Consider the following 12,152-nt stretch of genomic DNA (forward strand, 5'->3'; position numbering starts at 1 on the left):
TGGCTGTTGTTGAGCAGGTAGCAGAGGGTTTCAGAGCTTTTTCACTGGAAAGTGAGGGCTATGGTCAAAAACGATTAAATGAGAGCAGTGAGAGTGAACCAAAACAGTAAAGTGGGCCATACAGCTAAACAATGAGCAAAAACACTGACAGTTTCTCAGATAATGTCTGCTCTATACAAATATGGGGTGCTTTGAAAGCTACCATGTCAGCGTGTCATTGTCCAGCACCATGACAGGATTAACAAGCCCAGATGTGCGTATGTGTGCTTGAGGTGGCCGGAGTTAGATGGGGAGCTGCATGGGGGAAATAAATAGGAGAATTAGAAGAATACTAGTGACACCAGTGTGAAATGTAACTAAGTACAATTAATCAAGTGCTACCAAACAATTTAGAGGTACTTTATTGAGTTTGTTCATGTTATGGCAATTTTAGACTTCTACATTTCATTATATTGCATTGTGACTTTGCAGATTTAGATAACCAACAAATAGATTGCGATGCATTGTCAAAGATTAAGCTATATAAAGTAATATAAAGCAACATTTTTTAATGCAGGAGTTTTACTTGTGAAAGTATGTTACCGCTGTGATACTTATACTTTTACTAAAGTAAAATATGAATACTTGCTCCATCACTGTACCAAGTGGTACAATAAGGCTAATACCATATATCTGATGTTTTAAGTCTCCTATATCATATAAGCTACAACTTCTCTTTGAAAACGGTTTTATCAAAGAGACAGTAAAATAACCCAACCTTCTCCCTTATCCCATTATATCAATGCAACAACAGCATGAATGGACAACAACAATGTTACAGATGTGCAAAGATTAGTGTTGATTATGATACTATGTATGTTTAGACTCAATATGTATAAACTGGACTAATTTATTAAGCAACAAAGTCAACATTACAGGCTTTAACATTTCACCTGGGCTGGAAAATGGTGAACGTGCACTACGTGAAGTCACGTGACGTGACAACCTTACGCATTCTCAGCGTAGCATTTCATTGGATGACCCGTGGCAACCGAAGTTAGTCCATAGTAACGGACCCAGGACGCAACAGTAATAACTCACGTTAGCTAAACTATCCTAGCTAGGAGAGCTACTTCTTTAGTAAAAGTTAGGAATAAAGTTAATTGTTACTACAAAAAGCTTAAGCCGTATGTAACCGCAAATTCTCGTATTTTTAAAATGGGGGACGGAAAGCAAAAAACTCGTCCCAAACGTATTTTTATCAACGACGTCGACAGGTATTCCTCCAAACACATCGCCGAGGTAACGTCAGCTAAGCTAAACAAGTCGCTACCCCGCTCACGTAATGCACGTTTTCATATACAATAGTTTTACAGTGTTTATTCTGACCGTCTCAATAGTTTTTATCGACATCAAGCGTGGACGAGGAGACCTCTGAAGCAGGAGACACCGCCTCCTCTCGAGGTGAACCTGCTTTTCAAATAGTGGGAACTGTGTCTCCGTCCAGAAAAGATGACCAGGACCACGTTCTGCTTGAACAGTATCTGGTGAGTCAGGAATTACACGGTGCCATTCTTCATTTCGTCTACAGAATCAGGTCATATTTTGTTTCTTGGCTTTACTTCCAAATGCAACAGGTAGGGTGGGGGAAAGTAACAAAGTACATCTCCTCAAGCGTTATACTCATACGATTTTTAGGTACTTGCACATTCATGAGATCCTATTATCATTATTTTATGCCACTTGACACTTCTACCTCACTTCAAGGATGCTTTTTTTGCATTCATTTGGAATCTACTCGACAGATCTGTTTTAATACCAAGCATATCATCTTGTAGAGTCTACATGACTCATAGATTAAACTACCCCACAGTTAAAAATAGGCTCCTTATAGTGAAATGCTGCTTTTAAAAATGCATTCATAATAATCATCCAACAATGTAAGATTATGTTATGAAGTCATTCTGCATAAAGTGTACTTTTATGTTTTTAATTGTCTCATTTTAAACAATTTAAGTTTTAACGTCTTAATGTGCAGTATGTTTTGCTGACAATACTTTGAATGCAGGACTTTTACTTCATTCACTATGTTATATTGTGGCATTTCTACTTTTACTTGCCATAACAAGTAACTATAATAACTATATGTACAGTACGTTTATTTATGGACAATGTGTGATTAAATATCTAATCTCTTTTGGTAGTCACCAACTCGAGACGAGCTTCTTGAGCGCCTGCTGGAGTGTGACGTTGTGGTGTACAACATCTCAGAAAGTGCTACAAAACAGTTGATTGAAGAAGCAACATGGGCAATCACAGGTAAGTGAGTAAGTAGGCATGTTATGCAGTGGACTGGCTTCGCTGTTTCTTTTGTCACACTTGAACTTTCTTCTATCTTTTACAACAGCCCTTAATGCTGAGATGAAGAACTTTAAATCTCGAAAAATTTTCATCTTGGTCTCGAGTGTGATGACCTGGACCATGACCAAGCGACAGGATCCGGTGAGCTTGGAGGAAAATCTTGGCAAACTTTTCTTGTGACTAAAACCCAACCATTTATATTATAATTGTTCTCTTCAGGAAGAAGCAGATGTTGTGTTCACAGAGGAAGAGTTCAGAAGACGAAGGCCACATCCTAATTTCAGAAACCACAATATTTTGGAGAAACTTGTGCTGAAACTGGGTAGAGGTGTATGTACACTTTTAGGATGAAAAGTTCAACATACTCGATAAATATTCCAACAAGCATGGTTGCATTTTACTCCATGCTATTAATATTCTTCTTTTTTTTTTTACCAGGAAATGTATTACACAAGGCCTTAAAAATGAATGTAAACATCACAGATTCTGTGTGATTTTCCAATCTTACAGAAAAATACCAAGCTTACTGGATATGTTGTAGCTTGTGGCCTTCAGTATGGAAAGGGAGAGAACCTCTTTCACTACTTTTTCAAGGTAGATATTAATGTGTAATGTAATAACTCAGTATATTGTATGTTTGTGTATATACTAATATCCCAATTTGTATTTTGAACAGGTCTCTTGGTTGATGCAGGTTCCAAAAGTCCCTCTCTTTGGACCGGGCACAAATCATATCCCCATGATTCACGTAAATGATCTTGCAGGGTGATTTACATTTTTTGTGCTCCTACATATTCACTGTGGGTATTTTATTTGGATAATTGCTGAAGAGCTGAACTGTGTTTCTTTTTCAGAGTGATCCAAAACATTGTTGAACTCAAGCCAAAGTCAAAGTACATTCTTGCTGTCGATGACTCCAAGAACACTTTAGAGGATATTGTAAAGGTAACCTTATTGAACGCATGAACACAGCAATACATTGAAGAAAATGAAGGAGTTGTAAAACACTACTGGAGGTCGACCTGGTGACCCAATGTTGATTGGAATCCAGCTATGGACTCTATTGGGAGTTTCCTACTGTGTTTCTACAATAGGGAAAATGACAAAAAGAATGTTCTTCAAAATTCATCTTATTCTGTGACTCTTAACCCTCCAGATGATAAGCGATACACTTAGTTCCGGAGAACTTGACAGAGTTCCTGAGCAGGATGCCATCGCCATGAAGGCTTTTAACGTAAAGTGTGAAAAGTGTATTCTTATTTTATATAAATAAAAAGCTGGATTATCTCTTGATGTACATATTTAAGTCATTCTACATTTGTAAATTTATTTTCAAACCTGTGACTTATTTCAGCCAGAGCAATTGGATTACCTTAATATCAACCTCCGCCTGGATGCTTTTATTATAAAAGACTCCTTCAGTCTCCACTGGACGTCTGAAGCTGGGATGGTTGAAAACATGAGGAGCATTGTTGAGGAATACAAAGACACCAGACAGCTTCTTGTGAGTGTTATGTACAGATAGCAGGACATATTTAAATATATTTATGTTACTCCGATCTATATGCTCAAATTCAATGTGTCAGTAAAGTAATCGAAAACATTACAAACACGTTGATGGGGTATTTGGGGCGTAAAAGCTGCCATGATTTCCTTTTTTTCCTTTATTTTCACAGCCAATCAGAATTAGCCTGGTTGGACCTCCAGCTGTGGGTAAAACCACCATTGCAGAGAAGCTCTGCAGTCATTACAAAATACACCACATCAAGATCAAAGAGCTCATTGAGGAAAAGATCACGCAGCTGGTCAGTGAAAGGTTGCATTTGCCTTCCAGACAGATTACATTTTTCTCTCACTGCTGTCTAGTAACTAAAGGAAATCTACTGCCCTCTTGTGGAAGGCCTTTTTGCAATTTGAGAATCCTTTCAAATATAGACTAATTGTTCATTTTCTGTGTTCCTTCTATGTTTTATGCTACAGAAGGAGATAGTGAATGAAGCTGACCCTGAAATTGTCAGTGAAGAGGACGCGACTGCTGCAGAGAATCAACTGGAACAATTTAACCAAAGCATAGAAATGAATGCAGGTTAGTTAGAGCAGTGGTTCTCAACCTTTTTTCATTGATGTACCCCCTGCAAAATGTACCCCCTAACCTGCGCAAAATATTTTTGGGTTGAAAAAAAGATGTAAGACACAGCGCTGTGCCATCAGTGTCTGATTTAATATAAAATATATACAATTCAGTTTATGAACATGCACTTATATTTTATTGAATATTTATTAAATAACAATTTTTAAAGGATTTTTGAATGGATGCTAATTTTAAATAGATTTTTTTATACTAAAACTGTTGCTATAAGATATTAAAAGTGAGAAAGCGACATGCTATTACTCTATAACCTACCCAGAAACAGGTCTGATGCCGAGGGTTGTGCTCATTTTGAGACCTTTGCATTTGGTTTGTCTGGAGTTGGGTTATTGCTGGGTTGTTTTTGCATAGAGAGTCTTTTAGTTCCTCGCTTTAGGTATAAACAACTGTGTTGGTCCATTAGGTCGACTGGCTGACCATCTAGTCTTTGACATTTTGAAAGAAAAGCTGACTTCAAATCCATGCAGGAACCATGGATTTGTTCTCAATGGCTTCCTGAAGTCTTATAAGCAGGCAAAGCAGATTTTCTCTGGTATGTATCATCCATTCATTTCACTATGATGTAATGTTTATTATTATCGATAACACTCATGTAGATGTGGTGTTTTTATTATGCAGATGAGGACGCAAAGAGCCAGGAATTGATGTACAAAAGACCTGTGTGCAACAAGAAGATCACTCCAGGTTGTTGATGTATTTGTTACTTTAATTAACCACATATCGAACCACTTAATTCTTACAGGATAGCAGTCAATCCCCAAACTCTCTTCTCTAATGTTGCAAAACATTCTTATTCGACTTGTTTCGTGTTTTGCAGAGCATGTTTTTGCCCTCAATGCGACGGATGATTTTCTGACAACGAGAGCTCAGGGACTTCCACAGAGTGTGGCAGAGAACAAGCGTTACACGCAGGAGGAGTTCGTGCCTCGCTTGAGGAGATACAGACAACTCGATACCGTGGAGGAAACCCTGCTGGACTACTTTGATGAGCTGGAGATTCACCCGGAATATATTGGTAATCTCCTCAAAAGACACACAGTTCATATTTAGACCATCAGGAGATGTAAAACATTTTAGTATAGAAATGGTGAGTTTGAAGCAGGTTTTTCGTGACGTTTTGTCTGTCTGTGTTTACCAGTGCTTCGTGTCACGATTTGAGGCAACTGAAAAAAGATACCATTTCTAAGACATGTTTCGTCTCTTTCTAGTTATAGTGTTTCTTGAAATCAAATTAATAAAATTTCCTGTAAACAAAAATTGCTTCAAAGGGCACGCTACTTCTTAGTTCCAAAAAATGTCAGTTTAAAGGAATAGTTAATACCTTCAGGGAAATAGAATATAATTAGATTAGATGAGTAATAACACTCTTATATCTGTGCAGTTACATTACATTTCATTTAGCTGACTCTTTTAACCAAAGCGACTTACAATAAGTGCATTCAAACATGAGTACAAACTCAGAACAACAAGAATCAAGAAACTACAATTTCTTCAAGAAAGTTAAACTACAAAGTGCTATCAGTAAATGCCATTTAAGTGCTACTAAAGTGCTACTTTCTTTATTCGAGGTATAGTCGGAAACCACTAACTGCCTGGAGTTTCTGCTGGTAGCCTGTCAACTGCTCATCCCCGTAAAACAGGAAATTGTCCTTTTAATATGTCCGTTGAAGTGAGGTTGCCAACTCGCTTCCCAATGGTTCCGTTTCTTTAAAGTACCTGCATGTGTGTCTTGCCCCTCTCCAGAGGTCACTGCAGCTGATTCAGAGTACACGGATGTTATGAAGAAGATCACAGAGATGGTGGGGATTCCCAAAAACTATGGCCTGAGTCCAGAGGAGCAGGAGGAGGAGGACCGAAAGAGAGATGAAGAGAGGAAGCAGAAACTGGCTGAAGATGCTGCTGAGAAGAAACGCAGGAATGAAGCTGCACTGGCTGAGATGGCTGCTCAGTACGAGGAGTTGGTAAGTGGGTCATTACCATGCCACTTGGGTTTATGTACTTCGCTAGAACGTAATGACTTGTAAATACTATCAGCCAATTAAAACATCTTATAATTCATTAGCAGAAGAATTTGTCCGAGGTACAGCGCCAGGAGTCCGAGCTGCTGGAAGCTCACTCTCTTCCTCTGAGGAACTATCTGATGAAGTACGTGATGCCCTCGCTCACTGAGGCCATGTTGGAGTGCTCCGAGATCAAACCAGAGGACCCCGTCGACTTTTTGGTATTTACACAGTACAGGTTCTCAAATTGAGCATATCGTTCTGTTAAATACCGTGAGAGTGAATTGATGCAGTCGCTGATAGGTAATGTTTTGTTTTGGCAGGCTGAATATCTACTACACAACAACCAACAACAACAACAATAAATCCAATGAGGAAATGATCCTATACATGTTATTTATTTGAGGCTCTGTTTTCCCCGCAAGTAATGGAATCTAAGATGATTATAAAATGAAAAGAGTGTTAGATCAGTGTGAAAGGCTTATAGTATTTCAGAAGGTATTTTATTAGAATTTTTTTTTTTTTTACATTGTATTTGAAATTGTAGTTTATAAAACTTGTCCACGCTGGATTGTGCCTTTGTTGTCATTTATTAGTTTACCTGAAGCAAAGAGAGCAAACACTGAGCAGTTATTGATAATATTAACATTTCCCTGGTCAATACTACGAGATCGCTCTTTATAACAGATTTATACATTTGATCTAATTAGTTTAGTAATGGATACTACATTATTAAAAAAAAATGTTTGTATCATTCATAAACCATTAATAAGAGCAGCTGTTGGGTTAGTGTGTCTTGTGAGTTTCTCACCTTTTTAATTAACTATGAGTTCTGCAGTTATACATATTAATAAAGTAATTAATAAAGGGGTTGTGTTTCTCATTTTCTGATAAGCATTCAGTAGAAATTAGTGAAATTTATATGTAAATTTATCATTGACAATAACCATCCTCTGCAGTTGTAAATGTAAACGACTTGACAATGAATGGGTTGTCCAGATGCCCTGCAGCCCTTTTTAGAAGGTCAAAGGTCAAATGCTCCATTGGAGGGTCTACAGCTTTATACATGTATTGCTTAATTAATAAATCGGATGTATGTCGAGAAAGAATCTCAGCAAGCCGTCAAAGTGGAAAATAAAGTATTGGGTCCTGCACATTAGGAATAAGAAAGTCCAACTAGGAATGACTTCACCCGGAGAACCTTTAGTGCATAACAATCATTAGTGCTTTAACATTAACACATAGAGTAATACAATACTTTGCAGACATATTGTGAATATACTATGTATATATAATGTATAATCATAACACAACAAAAATACACTTTCAATATGAAAAAATAATAATGTTTCTCTTGGCCCATTGCTTGTTAGGAAGGTTTATGGTTCAGCCAGGTTTCCACTCATTTCAGATCTGTGCTCTCACAGCCTCCATCTGGTTTATGACTCAGCTCCCACTCTGATGTGGAGTCAGAGCTTACTGGAAGAAGCGTGCTGACTTGTTTTAATCCAGATGATGTAAACAACAACAATCTTTGTGCAAAATTCTTCAGTTGAAGGTGAGAGAATAGACGCAGTTTAAACTAATTAATTAAAAAAATCATTTCTGTTTCTTTCTAATTTACATTAGTAAAAGAAAACATCGTAACTTATGCTACATATATTTATGACATTTATCACTAAAACGAAATGTAATAATTATTCCTGTGCTCATGAAAAAGTTACAAAAATACATTAAGAACATTCTCAAAATATATTTCTTGCATGTTATGTGAATCGTTCAACTGTCATTTAGGCTACAAATCTACTTTTTTGAACACAAGGTGGTGCAGGAATTCTATCTAGAGACTTCACAGAGGCATGAAAGAGAGGCAAGCGCCTGTATTCAAATGTTTAAAATAGTTTTGCTTTGTTGTGCTTTTATGAATAAATTAGTCTGTCTGAGGCAAAGGGCCTTTGTTTTGATATTGTTGTAAAATAAAATAAGAATGCTTTGCTCTACTTCAATCTGGTGTCTAGATTTGCTTTGTAGTTTTTTTGTGACTGAGAATCTGTGGAATCCAGCAGATAATTAGAAGCTATTTGCAGGCTCGTTCATATGGAAACTAAATTATAACAGAAGCATTTCCTGTCACAAAGTCTCTTTATGTACAAATTATGACCACAAGTATATGGCAAGAGCAGCACTTTCCAGATTGTTAAAGCGTTTAAAGCAACGCTGTGTAATTGTTTCTGTCGCTGTGGAGATTATATCCATACTTGAGGTTATTTACAGTAACTTTTCTTAAATGTTACATATTTAAACCCATCTCTACTGTATTTTTAATTTCTGAAACTATAGTAGTAGCTGGTAGAGACATGAGGCTGATTAAGTCTCCCGCACCTAAAACTAATTATTTAACTAGAACTAGCTGTGCTGTGGTAAGAGTAAGAGAAAACATCTGTGTGGTGTTTACTCCGTAAAGTAAGTAGTAGTGTTGTCATTATTAGTATTAGTAGTGTGTGTTTACATGTTTCATACTTAAATGAGTTAATTGTCATTTGTGCAAATGTGCACAACAACCACTGTATTGTAAAAATATGATTGCGTTATTCTAATATGTGAAATGGGCCATTTGTTACTTTGAGTAGATGTTGATGCAAATATTTTTCACACTATTCCTACACTGTAGTTCTACTTTTGCGTAACTAAAAGATCTGAGTACGTCTGCACTGCTCGTGAGAAACTCATTTTGATTACCCGATAAATAACGACTCAAATACACAACAATAACAGTAAAAGGAAAGTCCGCTGTGTCGCCGTTCAAAGCGGGGATCGTGAACAAGCAGGCGCTCAGACTTTAAAAAGAGCAGTCAAATGTGTCAAAACCAGCAGGAACAAGGGGACAAAAGGCTTTGGGATCAATCACTGAATGGGGGATGTGGAGCAGGTTGAGCAGCTGAGTGTGGAGGTCATGTGATGGGAAAAGGTGTTAACACACTAAAGACTACTGCTGCACAGAAAAGGAATGACAGTTTCTTAAATAAAAATGACTCGGGAGTAAAATTCTGGCGAGAAACACTGTAATTTTCAAAAGGGCAAAGTGTCAACCCAATCAACCAAAAATAAAAGTGTTGTTGGTAACACTGGGAGAGGCGGAGTGGTCTGGCATGACAAATTAGAATCGACATCCCCGGCAGGGAGGAGGTCCAGATCTGTCACTGACATTTAACTTCATATTTATGGGGAGAAACGACGAGATGTCCTGCCAAACACACGGTTCCCATAATTCATGTTTTCAATATGTGTTCAGCTTTTTACTGGACCCTATAGTCAGCCAGCCCCTTCCTCGTTTCCAGTATTTCACTGCTGTAAAAAGAGGATATTATTCTCCCTAATTAGAGGTATTTTTCCCACGATGCACTCGAGCAGGTTAAGTTCCTTATTAGATTCATCCTCAAGCTGTAAACTCTCAAATAACAGTTTAGAAGAAATGCAGAGAATCCATTGTAAATAGCTGAAGCTGTATTTGCTCTTAGGTCCGTTTTTGGAAAACATGAGTCATCATCCCAGATGGTCCAGCTGCCTCACGTTGTACTGAGACTTCTCACTGGTTTCAAAGCATGCTGGGAAAAGACATCTTAACAGGCTAAATACAGTGGACTACTCCTACTGTACTGTTATCAATATTATTGCATTTACTAGAATGAGAGTTAATAAAAACATTCAGCACTGAAGTCTAAAACCCCACAGTGGTCACAGCCAGAGGTCGCTGTCTGGTCTGCAGTGGAAAACCTTTAATTTTGGATGCCAGAAATAGTGTAATAGTGAGGACTTTCACCTGAACAAGCGAGGAAGAAAGGAGTCATTCTGTGTTGCAGGGCGTTGGCTCGACCGGCTCAAATACAGAACTCTCCTGGTGGATAGATAGTCCTCCGTCCTTCACCTCGTTTGACTGCTGCTTTATTCAACTCATTTTAGTTTTGAGCAATTTTACTTCTGATTGGTTCAGAATGTTATATCCTCATTATGTTTTTCTGCGTAAACTCTGATGAACTGTGTGTGTGTGTGTGTGTGTGTGTGTGTGTGTGTGTGTGTACCTGTGTACCTGTGTACCTGTGTATACGCCATCCTCCACCTACAACAGAGAGAAAGAGATGATTCATGTCAAAGAAAAAGAAAAATTACCCATGGTGCCAAATGGTCTGCACACAGCGTGTGTGTGTGTGTGTGTGTGTGTGTGTGTGTGTGTGTGTGTGTGTGTGTGTGTGTGTGTGTGTGTGTGTGTGTGTGTGTGTTTGGAGAGTCAGAGTGAGGTCAAAGGTGGTCTCAGTTAGCTATGTTGTTCTATCTGCTATGGCTTCCAGTCACAATAACCTCTGCCACCCGTGTAGTGGTCTCTCTCTCTCTCTCTCTCTCTCTCTCTCTCTCTCTCTCTCTCACACATACACTCACTCACACACACACACACACACACACACACACACACACACAGCAAACATGGAAATAGCATCTACCACCCCCGTGGTGGTCACCCTAACATCTGCTGGTGGTTGAAAATAGCAGAAGAGGACCACACACACACACACACACACACACACCTACACACACAGCATGCCATAGACGTATGTTGACAGCAAAGTGCAGTGAACCATCTCAGTGTATCTCAATGACACACACACACACCTACACACATGAATACCACAAGTAGTCCTGCATATATTGTATTCACACTTCAGGAAAGAAATGATTCCTTCGGACCCCATGTGTCGGCCAGATTGACCTACTGTGCTGTACCTCACACCAGAGCAGAGTGTCACATGTTCATGCAAACACACACACACACACACACACACACACACACACACACACACACACACACACACACACACACACACACACACACTTCTTCCCAAGCTGTGTTAAACAGCAGGGTTTGCTTTTGTTGGATCATAAAACAGGCCAAAGAGAGACAGAGAGAGAGAGTTTGTGTGTGTGTGTGTGTGTGTGTGTGTGTGTGTGTGTGTGTGTGTGTGTGTGTGTGTGTGTGTGTGTTTGCATGTGCGTGCATTGCGTGCGTGTGTGTGCTTTCATACAGACATGCTACACCATGCATGCAAACCAGTCACCCACATGGGTCCAAAAGGTCAACTCTCAGTTGTGTCTGTGTGTTGTTGCTGGTGAAGATGTAGGTTTCTCATGTTGTGCAGCATCATGTGCTTTAAAATCTGTCTTTGAGTTCTTTAACTGCTCAGAGAAGGAAAACCTTAAGATGCAAACAAAAGCAAGCTGGGAATTATCTTCATCAAAGTCTCCAGGTCCTGGCGAGAAGTGCTTCAATTGATGTCACTTGAGGCGGCTTCAGTTGGTGCTGAAGATTACAAGTAAAAAAATGTAGCTGGAGGTTTGGAGTTGAGATCATTATTGAAACAATCTACAAAGACAATCTCAACTAACATGCACAGATTTTTTTCATCTGGACAAAAAGGACACCAGACCATGAATTAGTTTCTACACAAAGCAGAAAATTAAAGCAGTAAACTTGAGTTGTGTCTCTGCACTAAAACCTGATGAATTGGATTATAAAATCATTCTCATCCACATTGTGCTTGTTGTGCTTGGCCATGTCTTTAAAACATATTATCTCTTTGACTAATGTGGAGGATTCAGATTCCGAACAAAAA

General features: G+C 38.6%; 1 protein-coding gene across 1 annotated transcript; it reads left to right on the forward strand.

The window, feature by feature from the left end:
* Window positions 1-1,197: 1,197 nt before the first annotated feature.
* Window positions 1,198-7,147, forward strand: LOC306734417 (adenylate kinase 7-like; the record flags this gene model as incomplete). The annotated part of the gene is made up of 18 exons (XM_079215774.1): window positions 1,198-1,281; window positions 1,380-1,526; window positions 2,184-2,298; window positions 2,387-2,481; window positions 2,560-2,670; window positions 2,851-2,934; window positions 3,017-3,105; window positions 3,195-3,285; window positions 3,497-3,574; window positions 3,695-3,844; window positions 4,017-4,145; window positions 4,321-4,426; window positions 4,893-5,021; window positions 5,108-5,173; window positions 5,307-5,504; window positions 6,233-6,450; window positions 6,552-6,710; window positions 6,813-7,147. 18 exons carry the CDS (start codon window positions 1,198-1,200, stop codon window positions 6,852-6,854), a joined length of 2,091 nt encoding a protein of 696 aa, XP_079071900.1. The 3' UTR covers window positions 6,855-7,147.
* Window positions 7,148-12,152: the final 5,005 nt, after the last annotated feature.

Source organism: Taurulus bubalis, assembly GCF_910589615.1.
Source record: "Taurulus bubalis genome assembly, chromosome: 3".
NCBI classification, from domain to species: Eukaryota; Metazoa; Chordata; class Actinopteri; order Perciformes; family Cottidae; genus Taurulus; species Taurulus bubalis.